Source organism: Mauremys reevesii, linkage group 13 (assembly GCF_016161935.1).
Source record: "Mauremys reevesii isolate NIE-2019 linkage group 13, ASM1616193v1, whole genome shotgun sequence".
In the NCBI taxonomy this organism is placed as follows: domain Eukaryota; kingdom Metazoa; phylum Chordata; order Testudines; family Geoemydidae; genus Mauremys; species Mauremys reevesii.
In genome coordinates this window covers 37048572-37074296 of record NC_052635.1, presented here as the reverse complement: position 1 = coordinate 37074296, position 25725 = coordinate 37048572, and the positions used below count along the sequence as shown (strand labels likewise).

General features: G+C 42.0%; 1 protein-coding gene across 3 annotated transcripts in view; it reads left to right on the top strand.

The window, feature by feature from the left end:
• The window catches only part of LOC120379849 (formin-I-like), a 78783-nt gene extending 53351 nt beyond the window's left edge, over positions 1-25432 (top strand). Inside the window, exons 10-19 of one of the 3 annotated variants that reach the window (XR_005587615.1) lie at positions 4256-4367; positions 8595-8685; positions 9256-9342; positions 12086-12238; positions 14770-14899; positions 15011-15043; positions 16671-16774; positions 17908-17991; positions 19491-19585; positions 24046-24156. Coding sequence is in view for 2 of the 3 variants with exons in the window: in XM_039497372.1 (XP_039353306.1) it covers positions 4256-4367; positions 8595-8685; positions 9256-9342; positions 12086-12238; positions 14770-14899; positions 15011-15043; positions 16671-16774; positions 17908-17991; positions 24046-24150 (899 nt within the window). In the remaining variant the exon portion in view is untranslated. Of the gene's footprint in view, positions 1-4255; positions 4368-8594; positions 8686-9255; positions 9343-12085; positions 12239-14769; positions 14900-15010; positions 15044-16670; positions 16775-17907; positions 17992-19490; positions 19586-24045 lie in introns of all 3 variants that reach the window. The other 2 variants (XM_039497372.1, XM_039497373.1) reach the window with 2 other exon arrangements.
• The last annotated feature ends 293 nt before the right edge of the window (positions 25433-25725 follow it).

The following is a 25725-nucleotide window of genomic DNA, read 5'->3' as shown; positions in this document are numbered from 1 at the left end:
GTCCCGCGGCTTCGGAGGACCTTCTGCAGTCATGCGGGAGGTCTGCCGAAGCCACGGGACCAGCGGACCCTCTGCAGGCAAGCCGCCGAGGGAAGCCTGCCTGCCGCCCTCGCGGCGCCGGCAGAGTGCCCCCCACGGCTTGCCGCCCCAGGCACGTGCTTGGCGTGCTGGGGCCTGGAGCCGCCCCTGTGTTTAGATTTACATGGCTGCCCGCAGTTCCCAGTGGCTGTGGTTCATCGTTCCCGGCCTGTGGGAGTTGCGGGAAGCGGCATGGGCCTGGCCACCTCTTCCAGCTGCTCCCATTGGCCGGGAACAGTGAACTGTGGCCACTAGGAACTGCGGGCAGCCGTGTAAATGTAAACAAACAGTCTGGCGGCCCACCAGCGGATTACCCTGATGGGCTGCAGTTGCCCACCACTGCTTTGGATTATTTACAGACCCCTGCAGGGAGAGTACTGGCTTTTTATCCATGCAGGCACAGGAGGTTCTAATTACTAATGTAAGATACCAGTCTGAATGACAGATCATCAATTGGAGCCTTCCTCCTTGTATCTGGGGTACTACTCATTGGCTCTGCAGAAGACCTAAACTGCAACGAACTCTCACAGCTAATGAAACAGATCAATGGGTTAACTTGACCTGACTAGTAAGATGATGGGAAACTCTTTCAATTACTCTAATGAGGAGGGATAGTTGTAAAAGGATCAAGAATAATTGTTTTTCAGAGACTATTTTGATTTCTCTTACAAGCTGATCAAACTTTGATCACAAGTTAAATTAATTCTAAAAAGGAAGCTAGATTAATCCCACAGTAAGTGCTGGCAACCACAGTTCTTAAATAAATTAATGAATAACAAGATGAGTCTCAAAAAGTCGTTAGGTTATAATTTCTTAAAAATTTGCGTGTTTTTCAAAGCAAAGAGAGTTGGAAAGGAATTGGAAGAGAAAAAAGAATAATAAAGCACACAATATAGCTTAAAATATAGCTAGAATTATAGCCCAATATAGTTTACATTATTTAATTTATTTTTAGCTATTTCATGGTTTCTTGTAGAAGAAATAAACTGCTCTAGAACCTGCTTATGTGTGTCAATGTGACAGAGACAAGAGCAGTACTGTCAGTCAGTGGTTCTCCACAAGGGAAGTGGACATCAAGGGCAGTGGTTCTCCACAAGGGGTACATGTATCCCTGGGGGTATACAGAGATCTTCCAGGGGGTACATCAACTCATCTAGATATTTGCCTGGTTTTACAACAGGCTACCAAGAAAGCACTAGTGAACTCAGCGCAAATTAAAATTTCATATAGACAATGATTTGCTTATACTGTTCGATGTACTATATCAGCAGTTCTCAAACCGAGGGCAAGTTCATTTTAATGGGGTCACCAGGGCCGGTGTTAGACCTTCTGGAACCCAAGGGAGAAAGCTGAAGCCTGAGCCCTGCTGCATGAGGCTGAAGCCAAAGCCCAAGTTTTTAAGTGAGGTGAAACTTGGCTTATGCACGACAAATCAGAATGCTGAAAGGGGTACAGTAGTCTGGAAAGGTTGAGAACCACTGATCTAGGGCCACAATGAAAAGTTTATGCTAATGGGAAAATGTGTGGTCTAATCTAATGGATAAATTACTGGTGTAGGAGTTGGAAAACCAGACTGTGCTGTGTGACCTTGGGCTTGCCACTTCACCTTTCTGAGCCTCAATTTTCCCATGTGCAAATGAGGCATGATCCTTTAACTGACTTTGGAAATGCTTTGAGATCTGTAAATGGAAAGCTCTGTAAGGAGAGCAAAATATTATTCCAAGGAGCTGTTGGTAATACATTTAATTTTGAAGGAACTGTAAAAGTTTCTGATGGTGACATAGAGTTAGGGAAGGAGAAGTAGAGTGGAGATTTGGGTTCAAATACTATGAAAGTTAGGGGGAAACCTAAAAAAAATTGTGGCTATTCCCTTGAATAAACAACTCAATTCAGTTCACCTTTGTGTACATCCTTTTTGTGTCAGATTTCACTGATTATTCTAGAAAATAAGTTCAATGGCACCAATGTTTATGGACAATTAATTTTAAGCACCTATTAGAGAATATTAGTGGAAGGCCAATTCTGACCTCAGACCACAAATATTTGCACCAGCAACCTGATTCTAAGAGTTCTAGAAACTGAAGCAAGCCCATGTGACCTCTGTGACTAACCAACATACAGCAGCTTGAATTTTAGCTGTTAAATACTTACATTGGACTGCTCCTGACCAGAGTTAGACAGATAATGGATTTTTTTGGTTCGTCGGCAACTGAAAAAAATCATTGTTTCAATTTTGAGAATTTTTTGTTTGAAAAATTTTAAAGTTAAAAGAAATTTCAAAACAAAGTCATTTTGAACTGAAATGTTTTATTGTGAAAATGTCAAAACAAAAATGTTTAACTTTTTTAGAATTAAAAAATTTTCTTTTTGACCAAAACAATTTGATGAAGTAAATTCACAAAATATTATGGTGTTGGTGAATCTGCATTTTTCACCAGAAAAAAAAGTTTGAGTTGAAAAATTTCACCTGTTTGCAGACCAAAAATTAGTCAGTGACTAATTTCAAAGTCTGAATACATTCAAGAAAATCACGAACCATTTGAGGACAGTTTGTGATCAGGAAGAGGCTAAATTTGTTGAATAAATCATTCAGTGCATAAAATTTCATCTCTTCTTCCCATCTGCTCTCCTGTCTCCACAGATTCACTTTGGGCCAAGCATGTGTATGAAATGTCACAGTTCTGATCCATTTGTATTTCAGGTCTCACACCAACAGTATTACTTAAGAGAGAGTTGGAACAGGAATATATTCTAATCCTGATTCGTCCTTCGTAGGCTGCCATGACACCAATGCAGTGGGCGGAAAAGGGTGGGGGGGGAAGGAGGCACAGATTGAACATGCTATATTCCATCTCTTCCCAATTGGCAGACAGTCCCTTGGGGTCCATTGCCAGCTGGTGCAACCCCCCACCTAAAGCTACTGTAACGTGGGTTGGGACCAGGCAGAGAATCAGTGAACCGTAAGTGTGGTTCCTGACAACCCACTTCTGTTGAGCTCCAGTCCAGCAGAGATTCTGAGCCAAAGTCCATAGCAACATTTAGATGCATGTTTAAGCGTCTCACTTTTCCTTCTGTTTCTAGATATATTTTCCCCTTTGTTCTGTGGTGATGACGCTGAAGGCTGAGAACACAAAACCAAACAAGTTATGGTATTATGGGCTGTGCCTTTAGGGGCTGAACTTTGATATTCACAGAGAGATTGGCAGTCATTTTTTCCAGGTAGTTAGCTTAGAATGCGGGATCTTAACCTACCATTTTTGGGAACAGACAAATAAGCCTGTTTGACTATTCCCATTTCCCGTTTGTGGCTTCTAATATGAGCCAGGCTGTCTCTAGCACATTATAAAAAAAACCCCAAACTACCATATTCAGAGCATGGAACCCCAGGAAATGGTGTCCCTTAGAGTATGTCTACATTGCTAAAAAGGTGTGTTCTTAACTCAAGTTAGCTAACCCAAGTTAAAATAGCAGTGAAGACGTGACAACTCAGGTTAGCAGCTTGAGTGAAAGCCTATAGTGGAGGCTGGGGTTGAACTTTAGCTGAGTTGCCATGTCTTCAATGCTATTTGCAGATGACTTGGCTAACTTGACTTAAGAGCGCGCTTTTTGCAGTGTAGACATACCTTTAGGGGTGGCCCTTCCAGGGGAGGGTTGAAGTGCAGTGTAGGGGAAGGTTGCATTGCTGCTGCCTTTATTTTGTGGATAAACAGATGACTAGTCTGCAGGGCTGTCAATTGGTACCTTTCATGAGCTTTTAAAAAAAACAACAATAAATGGAAGGTTTAATATCTTTGATGTTCAAAGCACCAGAAGAAATAAAATAAAGATCAGTGTGTAATTGTATGCTGTTTTTTATTCCAAACAAATGAAAGTGTATTCTGACTACTGAATTCAACAGGAATATTTAATAGTAAGCACTTGTGTGCCTTCAGCTGACGGTATCTTGATAGTTCTGTCTAATGCAATGACTGCATTCTAACAAAAAATAATATGGATTTTTGATGCTCTATTGCTATTTGTACTTGCAGAGAATATAAAGACAGGGGTTTTCACCTGAACTTTTAGTGGCTGCTAAGTGAAAACTAATTTTATCGGGGAAGTGAATGTGAAATGTTCCCGTGGTTTCCCTCCCTTGTACATTTATCTCCAAGTAATCAAAGAATCATTCTCCCTCTAGACATTTTTCTGAAAAGTTTTCATATAAAACCAAACCAGCTGAAAGAAAAATTATACATTCTACATGAAGACGGTGGTGGACTTACAGATGAGCAGATTACAGCCCTAAGAAGGTAACCTTTTGGATTCAATTCTTTATGATATCTATTACCAGATTCATTTTCTGCAAATAAAGGGAAATTCAGGGAAAGTGTTTACCCAGGCATCTGATGTACCCTGACTGCTGCATTGAAAATTAGAGGAGCATGTATAAATGTCATTGTCTGCTATCCATTGTTCCCCAAAGAAACCAGCAGCCACCATGCTATTGCTAGTGCAAGCTTCAGGAAAGCAGGAGTTTAGGAAGTGACAGCAAGTCAGACATGATTTTGGGTGTAGTGGTTATGTGTAGTGGAAAGTTAGTGAAATGATGATGCATTGGGTCAGTGGGATTTCCCATGTCCGTGACAGCATTATCTTTATGGGGAAAATCTACTACACCTCGATCCAGCTTGGTATGCCATCAGTTATTTATCTGAGAAAAAGACAAACAAAGAGAATTCTCAAAAAGAACAGGAGTACTTGCATGTCCGAAGAAGTGGGCTATAGCCCATGAAAGCTTATGCTCAAATAAATTTGTTAGTCTCTAAGGTGCCACAAGTACTCCTGTTCTTTTTGCAGTTACAGACTAACACGGCTGCTACTCTGAAAAGAGAATTCTGTTTCCCTTCTGAATACTGGTTTGGAGAGGGGCAAGGTGGGCAGGTCTTATAAAAGTTTTTTTGGACAGACAGGATGTTATGGACATCACACACAGTATTTATTAGGGGTAGAGATTTTTTGATCCAACACTGAATATGAAGTTTCTGTAATTTTTAAATTTGTGCTTATTTATATCCATAGGGACAGATTTTCAAAGGCACAAGTAGGACATAACTGCTTTCAGTGTATAGGAACTGGGTAGTATCCCTTTAAATAGTTTGTGAGCCTGGATGCCTAACTGCCCTTTTTTGCCTTTGAAAATCTTCCCCATAATACATACAGATGTGTATGTGCCTATTCCAGGGGTTTGGTACCTTAGCCATAAATTTAAAATTCTCATGTAAAAATCAACGGCAGCTGCTTCTCTTCCCCAATCAAGAACATCTTCAACTTATTTGATCAAGACATTGTTGGAGAGGTGAAGGAAACAGGTGTTTAAAGAGTTATTAAAATACTGCTCCTTCTGCTTTAGAGCGTAGGTTTAAATCTGGCCTTTGAAAAGTGATTTTGGAACCCTGACCTACTCTGTACTGGGCGTTTGTCCACATCACACACCACTTATAAAATGTATGGAATTATATCTATGCTTAGAAGATGACCAGAACTGGAAGATCAGTGATATTGCATATCTGGAATGAGATGTTTGTACAAAAACCTGCCTGCAATAGAAGAAGATTTAGAAAATTCAATAACTCCCCTATATCATGGGCACAAACGAATTCATATTAATGTTTTTAAACGCATTGATATTCTGGTGAAAGATTTCCTGGTACCTGGGTGCAACTCAGTTACTAGTTTATGCAATCTGTGGGCCAGATTCTCAGCTGGTGAAAACTAGCCTAGCTCTGTGGAAGTTAAGGGAGCTATGCTGATTTACACCAGCAAAGGATCTGACTCCGAAGCCTTGGTTACAAAAAGTGTATTCTCTAGTTCCTAACTATCCTGACCAAAGTACATGCTGACGAAGGATTAACTCTCCTGAAATACTTAGTTAATACAAGCAAACAGGTGGGTGGAGCTAACAGGAATGAACAAATGCTACTGGTCACATAATCTGGCAGAGTGCACAGAACAAGTTCAACCCTACTTGCAGGTGGCAACTAATGTAAACTCTCTCTTAGGAGAGAACGCACTAGTTACGGGAACTCTTATTGAAATTAAAGGAGGGTTTTCAGGGAGCATTTTTATCAAGAATAACTCAGATATTAAACAATCCCCATGACTCAGGATATTAAACAATGCCCTTGCCGTAGACCTACCCTGTATTTGCAAACACATATAATCCCCGAATATATACCCAGTGTTCAGACCTCAAGACACCACGCTATATTTATGCCAGCATCTTCAGCTGATTTAAATCAGTTCAGCTCCATTGAAGACTGGGGTGCTACACTGATTTACACTAGCTGGGGTTCTAGCCCATGAAGCAATGATATAAAATGGAAGAGGATTTTTTTTCAAGATTTCAAAATGCTCTTTTATATAGTGATGATGTTGAGGGAAGCATTAACAGATGCAGCTGCATGTAATGTTAGATTCTATAGGAGGGCAGGTGTTCTGTTCTGTGCTAATGTATTGTCAGAGTCTAATAGAGTTACAAATTTCAGCAAGAGTTTGAGAGCTTTTTTTCTCCGTATATGAAACAGATTTCAAAATGTTACTGAACAGACAATACGTATACATTTCAGAATCAAGGGCTGATTTTCAAAAGAGCTCAGTGTCCTGCAGTTCCCGTTTAGACACCTAAATGAAGGGGGCAGATTTTCAAACGTGTTCGGTACCTAGCAGTTTCTCTTCAGAACACTGGACTCGGAACAACAGAAACTGCAAGAAAATGATCATTTCTGAGAATCTGCCCACTACATCTGGGTGCTGAAATGGGAACTTTTGAAAACTTGTCCCCAATTATTTAGGAAAACAGGAGCCTAAATACTGTACACGTTTACAATGAGTCAGGAAACTTTTTCTGAAGCATTCCTCTTCTGTGTAAAATGAACCTGTTACAGTATATAAACATCAATGGGAAATCCAAATCCTACTATCCAAAGGAAAATGCACAAAATTTTACAGCTAAATGCAATTAAAATGTTAAGGTCATGGCCAGTGGACAAAATTCTGCTTTTAGTCTGGTGTAAATATGAAATAAATTAATTGCAACCAATTGCATTGGGGAACTGGATGAATATTATTGGACAAACATAGGCGTTATTTTGATTCAGAAACCATTCCTTACTTCTGTGAGTGAATTCTCTATTCATGTTTTGAAATCAGTAGCAAAACACAAGGATTTGCACCCGTCTCTATAGTGAGTTTGATTGTTCCAAGCAGTATTATGAGGGAGACTTTTGGGAAGTCACATGGACCAGAATTTTCAGAAGTATATGCTATATTTTAGTGTCCAGCTTGAGACACCTGAAGCATGATTTTTCATAACTGCTGAGCACCCACAACTTCACTTGACTTCAAAAGTTTCTGCAGATGCTCAGCACCTCTAAAAATCAGACCCTAGGTATCTCAAACTGGGCGCCACCAAGTGGAGATGCCAAAAATTAGTGGTCACTAAAAAAAATGTTGATATTAATGTCTTTGTGCCTCAGTGACAGGACCCTGGTCCGGGGGGGTTAGTGGGGGTTGGCCTGTTAAAAGTGGCCTGACAGAGCTGGGCTGAGTGGCTGGGTGGCTGCGCTGGAGCCCTGCCCCGGGGGGAAGCTGGGGAGAAGAAGAGCAGGCCCAGAGAGCTCTCTCTCAGAGAGAGAGGGCTGAGAGAGAGGAGGCTGAGGCTAGGCTGCTGAGGGAGCTGAGCAGGGGAGGGAGGGGCTGGGGGGGGCAGAGGAGAGAGGAAGCCAGCAGCTGCCAGGGCTGCCAGGCAGGCAATAGGGCCAATGGGGGGGGAGGGGGGGGGGGCAGGGCCAGGGTAGGACAGGGGGTAGGGGTCCCACCCAACCCCTGCCTGTGATGAGTGGCTGATACTGCAGTCTGCCCTGGGGTGGGGGGTGGGGCTGATGACTGACAGCCACTACTGAGGGGGAGGCGGGGATAGTAGCGTGGGGTTCCCCTGGGGGGAGACCACCATAATATAGGGGGGGGGGGGGGGGGGGGGGGGGGGCCAGGCCAGAGAACAGGCGGGTCACCAGCCTGCTGAGGGCGCTCCAGGGCTGGACCGAGGAACACTCTGCGGCCAACCAGCAGGAGGCGCGGCAGGGGTGAGTACCGCCCGCCTACACTCAGTTTCCCCATTTGTAAAACAGGGATAATTCTACATACCCACCTTTGGAAAGTGCTTTCAGATCTACAAATGAAAAGCCACTGCTTAAGTACTGCATATTATTAGTATTTCCCAGCCACATGTATGTGTTTAACTGATTACTGTGATCACCAGATACTGATTACTGTAATCATTACTGTGGCCACTTATTGTTAGCTTCCCCTGCAGTTAGATTGAACTCCTGGGAAGTATCCTTTACTAAATAATCCGAAACAGAACAAGTAGAATATAATACACAGTACCAGAGGTGCAATATATGGAATTGACAAACTGTATCATAATACAATATTTTTCTGGGAAAGAGAGTGTCTTATTTTCATTAATTATTTTTCAGATATCTGCCCACTCCAAAAGATTTAGAAATGTATCAGTCCTTCAAGGGATCTCCTTCAGAGCTGCATGTGGTTGATCAGTTTATGTTAGAGGTAAGCAAATGTAGCAGTCATTAAAAACATGTCAAGTGAGATTTCTGGGATGCTCTTTTCCAGCATGGGTTAAAGTACGTCAAGAAACTGCCCGTTCTATGATATTTTGGCATTTATATTTCTAGTCCCAGACAGGGATATGGAGGGGCACTCAGGAGGGAGAGCATATGGAGAAAAGTTAAGCAAATCTTATGATCGTCCCTGCTCCCACTAAAAATAAGGAGGGATTGGATTGTTTTGGGCCAGATTTCCAGAAACTTTAGACCCAGAATTGTGTGTAGAAAGAGCCCATTCATATTCCCAAGAGGTCGGTGTCATTGCTTTTAATGACATCTGGCCCCAAATGTGTGTGTATATCTGTGCTTAATTTGCACATGCTCCTTATGTGTGCAATTGCGTGACTAAATTTTTAAGGGGTAGCGTAAAATTAATACATGAGACTAGAACTATAAAAATCTGCGCCTATGTCTGAATTGGCAAACCCATTATTAAAAGTACATGTTTGATGAACACAATATTTGCTGGATGATCATTTCACAACTGATTCAGATTCCATCTTGTTCTATGCAGATGTGTAAAATTCCTCATTTAGGCCAAAGATTGGATCTTTTGCTTACGATACGAGAACTTCCCGTGTGCATAGGTGATCTGGAGCCTGTAAGTGACATGACTTGCTTATGGTTTGCATTTAACTCTAACCCACCAGTTACATATTAAAGCACCAGATGTCTCTGATGCAAATTTTAAAAGTTAGTGTATGTGAGGTGAGCTTTTTCGATGGGAAAACAGTTCACCAGCCATAATGTTGACAGCTCATATTGTAATAATGCAGGCAGCCTGAAGTATAAGATGTCATTTCACTGCATTATTCAAAAGCAATGTGCAAAAAGGTTTTGATCTATATGGCTCATGGCTTTTATAGCCAAGGGAGTCGAAACTAGCATGAAACTAAATTAGAGATGGGCTAGATTTGAAATACAATATGTACTACCTGCTGGTGTGTTTAAAATACCCTAGGATAAGCCAAAACTTGAGGTCATTTATTAACACAGTGCCACCTGCAGAATGCAGGACCTCAGGAATGACATGAGACACAGTTCAAACCAATCAGCACAACTGACATTTTGCCTGGAATAAATTTTTAAGGCACTAGATGGGTGAATCTTCTTCTTCTTCTTCTTCTTTTTTTGTTTTTAAAAGCCACAGTTGTCTACAATAATAGTCTTTCCCTCCAAAAAAAGCCTAAACTAGAACAGCATCTATTAGTGACATTGCAGTGTTTGGGGAGCTGCTATGGTAAAATACTGTAGTATTTTTTTTAAATGCTACCTGCTCTGTCTCACCCTGGTGTTGATTGGACTGGCAGTGGGAAGGACAGCCCAGAGTAGAGTGGCAAGGGGAGAGTCCATGCCTGTGACGGTTGGGTTGGGCCCCTCCTCACACGCTTCTTCAGGTTCTCCGTCTCCCATTGGCCAGCAAGCAGGAGAAGTGCTCCTCTGTTAATTTAAATCCCTTCCTGAGTTCCAGGGCCTCTTGCCCCTATAGCTGTGGGAATGACATTAAAACTAGAGCTGGTTGGAACAATTTGGTGAAATAAAAATGTTTCACAGAGATGTATTGGTTTTGATGGGAGAGAGACACACACACTCAGAGCTAGGTATTCGCTGACTCTATAGCATAGTTCAGTGATTCTCAGATTATGGGTTGGGAACCCAAAGTGGGTCGCGACCCTGTTTCAATGGGGTCACCAGGGCTGGTGTTAGACTTGCTGGGGCCGGGGCTGAAGCTGAAAGTTGAGCCCTATAGCCTGGGGCTGAAGCCAAAGCCTGAGCCCCACCACCCAGGGCCAAAGTCCAAGTCAGTGCCTCCCTCCACAAGGGCGGCAGGGCTCGGGTGGGCTCAGGCTTCAGTCCCCCTCCTGGGGTTGTGTAGTAATTTTTGTTGTCAGAAGGGGGTTGTGGTGCGATGAAGTTTGAGACCCCCTGGCCTAGTTAGAGTACTGGCCAAAGAGGTGGGATACGCAAGTTCAAGTCCTTGCTCTTTCTGATTCAGAGTAAGCTAAGGAAAAAAACTTGCAGGTTCCAGCATCTGCTGTAGTATGGATCTTCCCAGGCCTGAGCCCTAATCACCAGGCTGCACACACATTTTGAGCTGAAAATGGACATTTTGGCAAACTCGTTTTTTGCAAAAATGTTCAAAAGATTTTGTTTACATTCTGCATTGCAGTGAAAACAAATGAAAGTTGCCACAAAATGGAATTGTCGTCCCCCGGCAACTCTAATTAGGCTTGCACGTATTACTGGAGGTTCCATCAACATGACATCATCTTTAATTCCTGGAGACTCTAGGACAATCCTGGAGGGTTGGCAACCATAGCTCTAATTAAAACCATAGTAACACTGAGCACAATTCAGAACAAGAATAGAGAGAGAACACTGGTGATACACACACACACACATCTGACCCTGTCTAGCTCAGTGTTACACTCCTGCCATCCCACACTGAAACCAAATAACCGTGAATATTTGGGGAATGTGGTATAATGATTGCTTTGAAGTTATAATACAATCAAGGGTGATTTATTACTCACTGCACGGTATATTAGTTCCCTAGGTGTCTTATTACTTGGGCATAACATGTGTAGAATTTCTACATAAAGTAGTAGTGTATTATCAATATACTTTACTACATTGCCTGACTCTGATGTACAGGCAATATTTTAAAAAGGGTTTTTCCCCCTTCCCACAAACTTTTTCTGCTTTATGTGAGGCACTGGAGAATTGATTCACTTGTTTTTCCTATTTTTAAAAAGGCTCTCTTATCCCTAACCATAGAAAGAAGGCAACCTCACTGGGCAAACAGTGATATTAAGTTTGATTGCTGGAAATGATGAAGTTTGTTCCTGGAAAAAACATGTCTGGAGTATTTTGATAAAATAGCACGGTGCTCAGCTGGTATACCTAGAAATGGGCAGGAGTGGGGTGAAGGATAGAGACATTCTTCTGGGCTCTAGGCTATCCATTTCCCCTGATAATTGGTGCAATCTGGTATATTCCAATAGCAAAGTATTTGCTCTTCATGGCATTTTTATGAGACTAGGGATAAATCCTTTCTGGCATGGATAATTTGGCAGGATTCAGGAAGGGCATGTCCTCGTCAGAAGCAGGCAGATTGTGCCAACACTCCTTTTATCTTGATGGCAGAATTTTAACATGGGGTTCATGAGAACCTCTGGCCTGTTCTCCAAGAGAAATTAATGGAAAGACAGGCGTACAACAGCTAAACTATAGCTTGTGTACTTCAGCTAGGAACAGTTAGACCTAACAAAGAGAGAGAGAGGTGAAGACCTCATTTTACTCACACCTTCCAGTTGAACTGAAGTCAGGCTCTTGTGTTTCAGCTAATAAACCAGAAGATCCGAGCGTGCAAAGAGCTGCAAGCCAGCCAGAAATTTGTTGCTGTGTTGGAGTACATCTTAGCCATTGGGAACTACTTAAATGAAAAGGCTGGAAGAGAGATGGCTAAAGGATTTCGATTGTCTTCTTTGACCAAAGTGAATTAACATTTTTCCTAGCATTGAAAACACTGTGTTACAGCACATTAACTAACACAATGTTAAACTTGATTTTCCTTTAGTGTGGGCAAGCACAGTTGGGTTTAAAAATGGGGTAACTAATTGTCATTAACCTCTGAGAGCTTATTAACAAGGCTGTAGCCTGCTGTCCCTTGATCCATAACCCCTTCAGGATCCCTTGCCAAGGGGGCAGGGCCAACTCAGGGAGAGCAGCAGTTTAACAAGCTGGGGAGTTTAGAAAGCTCGAGTGAGAGTGCATAAGACAGAGTGAGCTAACAAGGTAAGGAAAATTTGGCTGCTGAGTGCTCAGCCGCAGAGGAGGAGGCTAAGGAACTATAACCTAAGTACTAGGTGGGTGCCAGAAAAGCCTCCCAGAAAAGAATCATGGGAAGGAAGAAAGGGGGAGGGGAGAGAGAGAACTCCCCCCTCCCCATACATCTAACAAACATACTCTAAACTTAGGCCAATAACTCTCCCCAGCAAAAAAACCTGCAAGAGTAAAAATAATGCAGACAGAAGCTCAGCAGCAGAGTCGGGGCTATCTAGTTTATTGCCCTCAATTCAGCATGTACAATTACCTTCCTCAGGGGCTGGTGGCATAGGTAAGTATACGGTACAAGCACCTCATGGCCCTCAGAGAGACAGTACGGGCTCTTGAGGCCAGAGTGGCTGCACTGGAGGAGCTAAGGGAGACAGACAGGTATGTAGATAAGACTTTCAGGGACACAATAGAGTGTCACCACCCGCAGTCAGACAGCCTGTCAGAGATCCACAGGATCGGTGCTATGCCCATAGCTTTGTGATAGTCTCTAGGAGGAACCCCTTCAGTGTGCCAGACCTCCAAGAGTCTGACTCTTCCTGCACAGGCAGGGCCGGCTCCAGGCAACAGCTCAGCAAGCAGGTGCTTGGGGCGGCCAAGGGGAAGGGGAGGCAATTTGGCGATGGGTCCCTCGGTCCCTCTCGGAGGGAAGGATCTGCCGCTGAATTGCCGCTGAAGAAGAAAGCGGCACAGTGGAACTGCTGCCGGTTGTGATCACGGCTTTTTTTGGTGGTGGTTGTTTTTTGCCACTTGGGGCGGCAAAAACCCTGGAGCCGGCCCTGTGCACAGGGTAGGCCATGCGGACTTACCGCCCCCTTAGTCTGAACCTCTGCAGCTGCAGCACTCCTGTTTCGCAGCCTCCATGGCTGCATTCTCTGAAATGGCCCACATGCGGAGGCAGGAAGAGAGAGAGAGAGAACTGCAGGGTCTCAGTGCGTGGATGAGACAATGGTGCAGGGAGGAGGGTTTTAGGTTCATCACGAACTGGGGAACCGTGAACCTTTTGGGAAAGAAGAAACCTATGCAGGAAGGATGGGCTCCACCTAAACCAAAATGCAACAGACTGATGGGATCTAACATTACAAAGGTTCTAGAGGATTTTTTAAACTAAGGGCTGTGGGAAAGCTGCCAGGTGCGGCAGAGCTGTGTGGGGGTGGGGGTGGTACCTGCTATGCCTTTTCAAAGGCAAAGGATTCAGTCCCCCCAGCACAGCTCACCAGGCTCTCCATTCTGATATATCCGTTCTGGGCTGCTCAAAGCTGCTGGCCAATTTAGTGCCCAACTGGCTCCGCGAGGCACATTAACCCTATACAGCCATATCAATCCTATGCCCTTGCCACACTTGCCTTGGGACAACCATAATTTGGCCCTTAGTTCTCAAACAATCTCTTAACTAACTTTTCTATCACATCTTTCCCTGCCTCATCAAAATTTGCCAGCAGAAAATGTTGCCACTGAGCACAGTTCCCGTCCATACACCTGCTTCCTCACGCCACTCAGCAATAACGGAATCTGATCTGATCCCAGAACTAAGAATTGAATTCATATTCTGTAGGATGCTTTGAACCTTTTAAGAATATTATCAGATTATGCCTCATCTGTAAATAGAAGAGAGGGTTTTTTTTGTTTTTTTTTTAAATTATTCGGATTTCTTTTCCCACAGGAGACTTTAGTGTGTGTGTGTGTGTGTGTGTGTGTGTGTGTGTGTGTGTAATTTATAATGCGAGTGACAGTTCTGAGACAGTAAATTTTTTTTATAAGTACTGTAATGCCACATCTATTATAATGAAAAATGTGTTCAAAATCATTTTCTGACACAAAGCATCTCCCCAGATTCTATTAAGAAACCTTACTGTCTACATGAACACCACATAATGCTTTTAAATGGGACCCGGGGCAGGAGCATATTTGGAGATGCAGAATCAATTGCAGTCAATTAAGATATCTTAAGTTTTTTAAAAAAGAAAAATGAGACATTACAAAGGAACAATAAAGAACCTGAGAAAATGCAAAGTTAATTTTAAGCAGAAATGTATGTGGGATGGCAGATTGAAAAGAGAAAGGTTTAATTCCATTGTGTTTTCTATTCCTGTCAAATTTACCTAGGAGCTATCAACATCCCTGCTGTTCCAATTTTTTAAAAATGTCTAATAACCTAGACTGTCAATTTATTGCTGTATTCTATTTGTAGTTATCACTGCTGCGGGGTAAGGAGAGGAAGATCACCTTGCTTCATGCCCTTGTGGAACAGATCTTCTTACATGAGCCTGATTTGGCTAAATTTTCTCAGGAGTTGACAGAATTTGAAGCTGTTCCTGGTGGTAAGAGGATAAAAAAAAACCTTTTGCAAAAGTCCCCATCTTCACATTATTTGCATAATTTTTATTAACATTTTTTTCCTCCCTCCAATCTCCCACTCTGTTCCTTTCCAGCATCCATCAAAGGCCTCCGTGCTGAAGTTGATGGTATGTAAATACGTTTTCTAAATTCACAGAAAGACTTTCATACATTGTGCAGTCACTCGAAACAGGTTTTATTGCACTTATTTTGTAGTTTGTAAAGAGGTTCAAAATATTGAGGTAAGAGGTTGCCATGGCTATATATAAACGTCATGTTATCATGTGGAATTTTAAAAAGAAATATTTGTGTGTCCATATGGTTTAGAAATGATCTATCGAAATATACTGTCTGATAATAGCAAAATCCATTAAGTTTGCCTTAAACTCAGATGTTAAGTGATACAGGTGCTCTATCAAAATTACTTCTAGGAGAGTCACAGAAGGCATGCAGAAAAGCAAGGGAAAACTCAATATAGTTAAGTAATGAAGTTCAAGAAGCCATTTTAGCTAAACCAGTATCTTCAGTAAGTGGAAATGCACCGCCAGTGAAGCTGGTAGAAAGGAGCAAAACTGGGAGGTCAAATATAAGATAGCAATTGGGAGGGTTTTGAAGGAATTTGGGGCTAGATGTAAAGGGTGATTGAATTCATCGGTGTGAGGACCATTGAAGTGAATGGGCTTTGGATTTGCCCTTGTAGAGCAACAAAGGCATAAAAAATAAATATAAGTGTATTTCAATTTTATCGGAAGCAGGACGCTTACAAATGTTTAATCTACTTTTTAAAAAGTGTGCTATGGATGATAATTGGAACTGTTGACCAAGAAGTCCATTTTCTATGCTAGGCAAAATGACAGAAGCACTAACTATAGGGGGAGCTGGTAGTGACCCCTATATTTAGATTGCCATTTTTATGAAGGACGGAGAAACTCTATGCTTTTCTCAGAGAAGCTCTATGCTTCTGTTTGCACCAAGCGTTTGATCGGGTGTACACCCCCTGGGTTACTGAAGTGCCTTTTTAGTTCATCCCATGAAATTTTACTCAGATTTTGCTGAGCTATAAACTATTAAAAATCACTATTTCCCTTCTGTCACTTGCGTTCCTTGGGAGCATTTTGGCAGCCTGCCCAAATCACTGGCTATTCTAAGGCCAGGCTCATGCTGCCATGGCCAAATCTGCAACAACAGACACTGTGTACTTGGAACTACCAGGAGCTGCCAGATTATCTGTAGTGTTGAGGGATGGGGGAAAGAGAATTGGACTGGGCTCACCCATCAACCTGAACCCGTCACATGATGCATTCCCCTTCCCTCTAGTGACACCAGATGTAGCTCCCCAATTCCCAAGGTGGAGGGAGGAGAAAGAAAGATGGGTCAAACTCCCTGCTCAACCAATCCCATACCCAGCCTGCAGCCCCAGGGGCCAGTCCTACCTCCTGGGGGCACCACATAAGGCAGAAGCTCCCCCAACTCCTGGAGTAGAGGAGAAAGAGGGCTGGACTGCATTCCCATTCAGCCCTCTGGAACTCAGCACCCAGCTCTAGTGGTCCACCCCACCTCTGGGATAATAGCTTTCTCTTGCTGCCATCTACTGCAGTTAGTCCTATAGCTCAACTGGTAGCAGCCAGTGCTATGGATCTGGAGGTTCAAGTTTGTATGATTTTCTGTGAGGCATAGCAGGCCTTTACACAACTTAATGAGTGTTTGTTACCAAAGTTCTTGAAATGTGTCAGTTCCTCTCTGTTTTGTGATTAGTGTTAAAGAAAGAATTGGAAAATGTTATTCAGTACAAAAAGTTTATCAAGTCCAAGACTATCAAGGCAACAACCCAAGAGTCTCAGTTCTACAAGGAACTAAAGGTAACATTGACCAGAACTTTATTTTAGACTGGAGATAGCTGATGAGTAATGTATTTTACTTGGTTTGGGCTCAATATAACCTGGCTTTCCAGCTGACGCAGGGTGTAATAGGATACAAACTGACGGTTATGTCTCTGTGATGGCTACTTACTCGGGCTGGCTGGAAACCAACATTTCTGTTCCACAGAAATTTTTGAGATTTCAGAATCTGGTTTTGTTCTGATGCAGAACAAATTCCATCCTGGGCCTGAGAAACCTTCCCAAAACATTTTGGTTTTGATGACAAGGCTTCGCAGAGCTGCTACGTCCCTTCCCCATGCAATTGGGTAGGGTGTGGTGGCAGAGACCTCCTCCTCCCTCACAATGCACATGGCGTCAGAGCTGTGCTGGCACGGTAGAGAGTACACTACCCCAGGAATAAACCTGGTAGAGTTTACTCTGTCTCCAAACAGCAGGGAGACTGGCAGATAAACTGATTTCCCACGCCACTGGCTTCTCCAGAAGCAATGCAACCACATGCTATCCCTTAGACTGGGCAGACTGGAGTGTCATCTTTTAGCCATTGATGAGTACTAAGCTATTGTAATAATATACATTGTTTTAATAAGATTAATTAGAAGAGAACAGCTGTTAAGAAACATCCCCAGTTTCAAAATTTAGATTTCTGTAGCCTTATTTCCAGCAGGTAACTTGAATATAGGTACGTGCAACGTAAGCCATGTGTTTTTGATGCACTAAATCCTGTATGGACAAGTGTTAGAATGCAGCAACAGTGCATGCAGCTGCACATGCACCGTGGCTAATAAAGCTCAAGGACCCTACAATTTTGAACTTGCATATTTTACTTTAATTGTTTTTAATAGATTTAAGTCATCTCAGTGGACAAACTCCTGAGAGCTCTCAAATTCTGAAACTCTCTTATTGGCTTCATTAATCTGATATTTGTATGGAAATGCAGAAGATTGTGAATAGGCTTATATTTTGCACATCTCACAGTCTTGGTGGCACATGGAAAATTTGACCTGCATTCTCTTTTTTGTTATCAGTAAATCATCTGACTGCTGTCAAGTATTGCTTTCATACTGTATCCTTGTAGCTACTCAACATTGTGGGTTTTTTAAAATTTATTACAGGATCTAATTCAGAAGTATGAAGGACACCTTTCCCAATTGTCAAAAAGATGTGATGAAATGAAGAAGCTCTACACTGACACACTGGTACATATTATATTAAAACATAAGTGAAAGAAATCTACATTTTTTAAAAGCTGTTTTCTAAAAATGCACAAACTTCCATAAATGGAGTTCACACATGTTTTAGATACACTTCCCTCAGTACATATAGATTTAGGTGCAACTCTGGTAAGAAATGCCATATCCCACCTTGTGTATAGTGGCAGAATGATTTGAATAAGCGTTTGCCATTTCTTTTTTCTGAGGGTTTATAGCCTGAGTTTCACTGGCGCTATGCACCTCCAGCTACTATTGATGACAACAGGAAATGCAGGTGCTCACCTTCAAAATTCAAGCCATTATTATATAACAAACAGGGCTCATTGTAAACAAAATGAATACTTATTTAGCACTTTCATAGACTTTTCATCTTCAAGGTCTTTCCAAAACTTAAGTCATAACACCCACATGAAGTACATCCCAATTGTCCTGGAGAGGAAACTGAGGCAGAAACTCTAAAGCTTAGTCCAATGACATTAAAAAAAATCTCCTGGCATCGTAGTATCACTGGCTCAGCTCCGCTGGCTGTAGCAATAGTGGTGTTATGCTGGAGGTTATTTCAGTGGCTGCCTGAAAACATCTTTGATCTGTGAGCTATCACAGACCTCACAAACTGAGCATGCCAGCTACCTTTCATTCAGGTGAAATGAGGAAGCAATTAAATGCCCTTTTCTTAGTGATAGCTGAAACAATAGAAGCCACAGTCCAAGGCACTAGACTGCATGCAAGCCCAGGACAGAGTCAGGACTGTGTGGGCCCAGAGGGTTCCCTGGGACTGATATTTTCAGGTGTGTGTGTGTGTGTGAGAGAGAGAGAGAGAGAGAAAGCCAGGAGACCATGAGAGAAGCAGATGATGTGTCCTGAGAGAGAGAGTAGAGATGGAGTTTCTTGGGTACAGGACTGGCTGGAAATCAAGCTTGGATTTCTGAACAAGGAAACTGCCTCCTGATTGTTCCTACTCTGTCAGGGAACCAGCACTTTGTCTGCATTCATTTGTAAATAAACAGGCTTGCCCCAAAGAAATATCCAGCTCTTATCAATTTCTCCTCCTAATGGAAACAGCCAAGTGAGTCCCTGAGTATTGCCTAACCACTCCGGCCAATGGAGCAGCGGTAGGAACACTGGTGACTACATGCTAACATTTTTACCACCATAGCTGCTAGACTTGCTCCAAGCATGTTTAGAGGACAATGGTAGAAACACCTGCAGCCAGCCTACAGTAGCACTCTCGCCATTTGCTAACACTGATGGAGTGATAACATTAGAAGGTTTTGTTTTTTTTAAAAGTGCCAGCCTCAATGCATTGCACATGACCACAGACAGGTCAGTCTTAACAGCGGGAACAATAAGATCTTGTTGCCAGTCCTGTGCTCAGAGCACCAGGCCGACACCTCTAAATCTTTTTTGTTTTAAAAAAAAATTGGCTGTATAAAAATAGTTAACACTAAAAGTATGTTTCTTCTTGTTGTTCAACGTGGTGGTAGGCAAAATACTACAAAATATGATGACATCTGGGTGACCTTGGGGGACCCTGTCTGAGCATCAGCAGAAGATTAAAGAGATGTTTGACCAGGAAAATGTAATTAGTAATGTTTTACTAGCAGTAACATTATAACAGAGTACAAAGGTTCCTTGGTGTCTCTTGTTGCTTTTGAAAAACGGAACAGCCTCCATCTAGTGTAACAAGCCAAATGTGAACTACAGGATATACACAAAGCATCCTATCTTGAGCCTGCAACCAAAGACTGTGTAAAAAGAAAACAGTAAAGAAGTGGGAGAAGTAGGAAAGGATCCTTATCCTCAACTCGGAACTAGGGCTTGGGTCACTCATGGATAGAGCTGGTCAGAACATTTTCAGTGAAATTGCAGCAACAGCAACTCTGAGGCTATAGCCTGGTGCTTAGGGCCACTGGTCTGCGAGGTGAAAGAGCTAGATTCAAGTCTTTGCTCTGCTTGCTTCAGAGTGATCTGGGATGGAAAACTGCTCAGAATCAGGAAGAGCAAGGACTTGCACCTAGGTCTTCTACCTAGGTTTTCCAGGTCCATGCCTTACCCAGCATGACATGCACCTCCCTGAATTGAAAAACCCAAGTTTTGGTTGGAAAACAGACATTTTGACACATTCCATTTTTGCAAAAGCATTCAAAAGAATTCCAGTGCCGAAGGAAAACAAATTTTGAAACCTTGCAAGTTGCCGCAAAACAGAATTGTCTTGCAGCCAGTCTACCCATGAAGCTGCACCATGTCACACGGTCCAGCTGCTGCTGGATGTGGACTGCTGCTCTGTAGCCCCACCATCAGGATTTACACTATACACATGCACCAACAAGCCATCATCCCCTATAGGACCTCTTTGTCCCTCTTTCGCAGGAGACCCACAGGTTTCAAGCTGTCTTGTGGACAGAAGGTGCCTCAGGATTTGGTTTTATAATTATATTTCAATATTGTGATTTTTGGCTTCCTCAAACAGAAGGAAAGGAGTGCTCTTTTCTAGAGGGTTCTATTCTGGAACATGGGTTTATAGGACATTGTCTAAAGCAAACAGACAACTGTGTGTGTTTGCATGAATCCTATCCTATCCTATCCTATAAACTGGACAGCACCCATAGGCAATAGTACAGGGGATACACGTTCTGGAAATATCTTGCAGGTGCCAATAAAATAGACCCCCACGGGTCTATCTTTATTATTTCATTTCTACTTATGAAAGCAGTAATGACCTTAGCACATGGCATTTCTGTGGTATTATGATAAACTGGGGATAATTTCCCATGGTGTAGCTGTGGGCTGTCAACTGTTCCCAGATGGCTCTTAGCCCTAGGAAATGCCTCACTCATTATTGCTTAAATAACAGTACACCCCCGGTGTGTTGAGAAAGGCCTGCCAAAGACCAAAGGCTTCCAGCACCCAAGAGGTGCAGTTAGGAGCACAGTGTCAAAACTACTGAGCTGATACCAACCAATAATGTTTTGGGTGGTCCATCTCCTTTTCTCTAGATGCTAGACCCATGGTCGCAAATAGGAATCTGATTATTGGAATGATGAAGTAGAGAGAGAGAGAGGAAATTGTTAATCAATCGAACAAGTAATATCTCCTCATTCAGATCATTCATTCTGTTTCAGTTGCAGCTTGTAATACTACTAGAATGCTATTCAGTCTTGGGAGGACTGTTGCTCTCAGTTATAGACAAGATAAAGCCTTGAAGAATCACAAAATGCCTTTTTAAACTTCTCTTATTATGAACCCTTTGAGCAAGTTCTATGATTTCTCCTGATCTGTTAGAAAAGCCATTTCTAGCACTATAGGGTCTTAACTTATTGATGACATAGAGGAACTGCCCTTGAAAATGATGACAAACCTCCTTAATTAAACCCCAGTAAATGATTTAAAGTTAAGAATCATCATATGCCCTAAAGCCAGAGAACTGATATAGGGTTGTAGTTGATCTGAGCCTTGAATCCCATCCCTAGCTCTGGATTTTTATAGGCTGGCTGCTTTAACTTGTTTTCTAATAGATTGCACATTGTGTGGATTATCTCTAGAGAGAGTCAAAATTCTCCCTCCCCCTTTTTTTTGGGTGGAATTTGTGTTTTTAATTTAAATGAAATTCTTCTAAGGGTATGTCTGCACTGCCCGCTGGATCAATGGATCCAGCGGGGGTCGATTTATCGTGTCTAGTCTAGATGCAATAAATCGACCTTGAGTGCTCTCCTGTCGACTTCTGTACTCCACCGCCATAAGAGGCGCAGGCAGAGTTGACGGGGGAGTGGCAGCAATCGACTCATCACAGTGAAGACACCGCGGTGAGTAGGTTGTTGAGTATGTTGACTTCAGCTACGTTATTCATGTAGTTGAAGTTGCATAACTTAGATTGACGCCTCCGCCCCCAGTCTAGACCAAGCCTCGGAGTGTCTGCTTTCCGCAGAATTTTTTTTATTTTTTATTTTTCATTAGAAAACCAAATGCCTGAAAACAAAAATATTTGGGTCAAAGCAGAAATGTCTCCATTTTCTTCTGTGCACCAGGACTACGCCTCCTGTGATGAACCAGGTCCAGCAGCTCCCAGGATGTGCTGCTAGAGGGGATAAAATGGTGCATTGCAGGAGATGCAGTCTGACCAGGTTGCTGGGGACAATGGGAGCATGGGGAGAGCTATGTGAAGATTAAGATTATTATTATTATTATTATTTATTTTTAAGTTTGTTAGCAGCTAAAAAAATGAAGAAAAATTTTGGTTCTGGTCTAACTGAAACTGATTTTTTTCAGGATTTCTGGTGACTCAAAATAAAAAAGTTTCAAGTTGAGCTAACTATGTCAAACTAGTTGTGTTTTTGTTTTAACGAAAGGAAATTAAGGGCTAGAGAAAGAAAACAAAGGATGAGGTAATGACACCCCTGCTTCTACTCAGTACCCCAGTGGTTAGGGGACTGATGTGGGAGACCCAGGTTTGAATTCGCACTCTGGAGCAGGTAGTTGAACCCTTTCTCCCAGGAGAGTACCCTCACCACCAGACTGTAGGGTTTGTGTCCACCAATCTCTGTTGCTGAAGCTGTTCTGTTTATTGCAAATAGTTAAATATTAATTGGAGCAGGGACTGAAATCCAGTTCTGCCACCAATCTAGGTGAGTGCCCTAACCACATGGCTGTGGAGCCGTGGTGGGCAACCGGTAGCACGCAGGCCCATGAGGCTAAGCTGATTGTGAGCCGTGAGACATTTTGCTGATGTTGACCATCCGCAGGCACGGCCCCCCGCAGCTCCCAGTGGCCGTGGTTCGCTGTTCCCGGCCAATGGGAGCTGCGGCAGGCCGGGCCTGTGGACGGTCAATATCAGCCACATGTTTCGGGGCCCACAGTCAGCTTACCCTCATGGGCCACATGTGGCCTGCGGGCTGCAGGCTGCCCACCACTGCTAAAGAGTCATTCTCTGCCTCATTGTCCCTCACAGTGATTATTCCAGCATTTTACACAAAGTAGAACAGTTTCAGCAAGAGTCATTGAGAACTTTGCTGTTTTAATTTGAGCTGGTTGAAGTGATTTGAATTTTGAAATTTATGATGAAAATTTCATAATTTGAAAAAATAATCAAGAAAACTGTAGATAAGACTTTCAGTTACTCTTCTCTTTTTACCAAATCTAGAGCTAGTCAATTTTTAAAAAATGATTTTTTTCAATAAAAAACAAGATAAGATTTCCTTTTTTCACCATTTCCCCCCTCTTTTTATGAACAGCTCTATTTTTTGTGGATTAGCTAATTGATTTAATTAAAATATAGAATTAAAAATAGTCTTAACATTTAATGTGGTTATTGTGTAATCTGTTAAATTGCTATCCCTGGAACACAAAGTTCTACATTTAGCCAAATTGTAGGCAACAGCTATATAATTTTAGCCACGCTGCCCCCTGTGTATGTCTCAGTTGGGACATGAAAAAATCAGCGGGATGGATAACTCAGTTTCCGTGGCTATTTAATCTTTTCCCTCAGTTGTCACTATGGTCCAGTGATCAGTTCTGATGATTTGTGGATGGACCTGGAATTTTGGTGATGTATGAATTGAAACCACAGAATAATACTAAATTAAGGAGAAGGATAATCTTGAGCTAACTGCAATGTATTGAGATGTGGGAGATCTGGATTCAGTTACCAGCTCTGTCAAAGATTCTTGTATCACCTTGGGCAAGTCATTTAATCTTTCTGGGCTTGATCCTACACCATTAATGTCAATGGAAGTTTTTAGGATGAAGCCCTTTGTTCTGTATTACCCATCTGTAAAACTAGGGTAATTATACTTCCATTCTCTGACTTGTCATGTTAGATTTTAAGCTCTTTGCGGCAGAGACCACCTGTTATTGTATATTTGCATAATGTCTGGTGGAAGGGAGCCCCAGTCTCAACTGTGGCTTTTAGATGTTCCTGTAATCATAATACCAATAATAATGAATGCATTTAATCTTGGGCACTGATCTTGAAAATCTAGGATGCTGTTCAAGCTACTTGGATAATGTTAAATATTTAGTATTTTTTCTCTTTCAAATTCACAGGTAAAATTTGGGGAATCACCAGATCAAGACTCTCAAGAGCTATTTGGCTGGATTTCTGCATTCATTAAGGAATTCAGGAAGGTCTCTGCAGACATTATGTCATAAAGTCACCAATATAATGTTAAAGGAAAATAACTTTTTCTTAAATTTTGTGCCATGGAACTGAGAGCTTTTGGGGGTACTTAGATGGTATATAGAAATTGTACTTGCTCTCTGAGCAGGGTTGAATTTTGCCCTGTGTGGTGTAGTTAAAGTAGATACTATACACTTACAAGGTTTTAAAATTTGACCTTCAAAATCCCGGATTATCTATGTGCATCTTCTTGGTTTTGTTTCTAACTTTCTTACCAATGCATCTATTTTGGGGGCCAAAAATATTTTATCCACTGAAATGTCCGTACACTGAGAGGAGAAAATCTTAGCATATTATAAATTCTCTTTTTAATATTTTTCTTTGATACCCAGTCTTTTGAATGAATTTTATGGAGTCCTCCCGAGGAAAGAATAACTGTGTGGTGTTCTAATTTTTTACTCTCCTTACTGTAATTTTACTAAATAATGTATCATCTGCTTTGTGATGAAATGTGGACTCTTTACCCACAGAGGAAAACGTTTAGCAAAAATTCATGTTCATCTGCATCTATTACAGCCGGGCAACTAAGAATGAATAATGAGAAGAGTGTAAGGCTGCATAATTTTTTTTTTATAAAGCAGTACAATAAAATTGTGCTTTTTTCATGACTAATGTTGTAGATTCAGGTGACATGCTATTGGAGTGACTGAAGATCTGAGATTTTAGTTGTGTTGGCAGGCAGGGTACAACATCAGAAAAGCAGAATGAAAACTTGTCATGAGGCATCTAAGTAACGGATCCTGGGGAAGATCATCCATGATTTTCAACATGAAAAGCACTTTGGGTGCATTAGTTGGGAAAACTATGGTTTTGAATTTGAATAATTAGCAGAAGCGCAACAAATTACAGAAGGGGGGAAAAAGTCTGTAACTGTAGTAAAACCTTTGTCTTGCATATTGTAACCTTGAAGGGAGAAAAGTGGTACAAGCCCTTTATTGATTAGCCATTTTGTCTACTGGTGCTGAAAGCAATGTTGATTGAGAGGACTATGTATCTCAACTTATTTTAGATCTAAATGTCCAGTCCTGGAAGATGCTACTTACCTCTAGTGAAGTGCTGAATTTGACTTCCGCATCTAAGGCACTTACAGCCTGCAAACACACACTTGCTTAGCTTTTGGCATGTCATTTGTCCTTTTTGAAGACCTATTGCCTGGGACTACTCATGCTTAAAGTTCAGAACAGGCAAAAGGATTTTCAGGAGATGGGGATTAACAGGTTTGAAACACTCCGTCCCCCACAAGGAAAAGGAACATGACCCTAGGGGAAAAAAATCTACAAACATCTGTGCTACATTTTACTCAGATCAGCATTAGGGCACCACAGTTAGGCTGATGTTGGAGTCAGTGAGACTTAAGCATGTTGCTTAAATGCATTGCTGAATTGGGGCTAGATCACTGTTTCCTCTACATAAGGCAATCCTTTGTCATTTTTATGCATCTCCATTATTATTATTGTCCACATATTCTATAATCAACAATATGCAGTTATTACAGCCACATGGTTTGCTGTGGATCATTAAATTCCCAAATCTGAATCATCTTCATT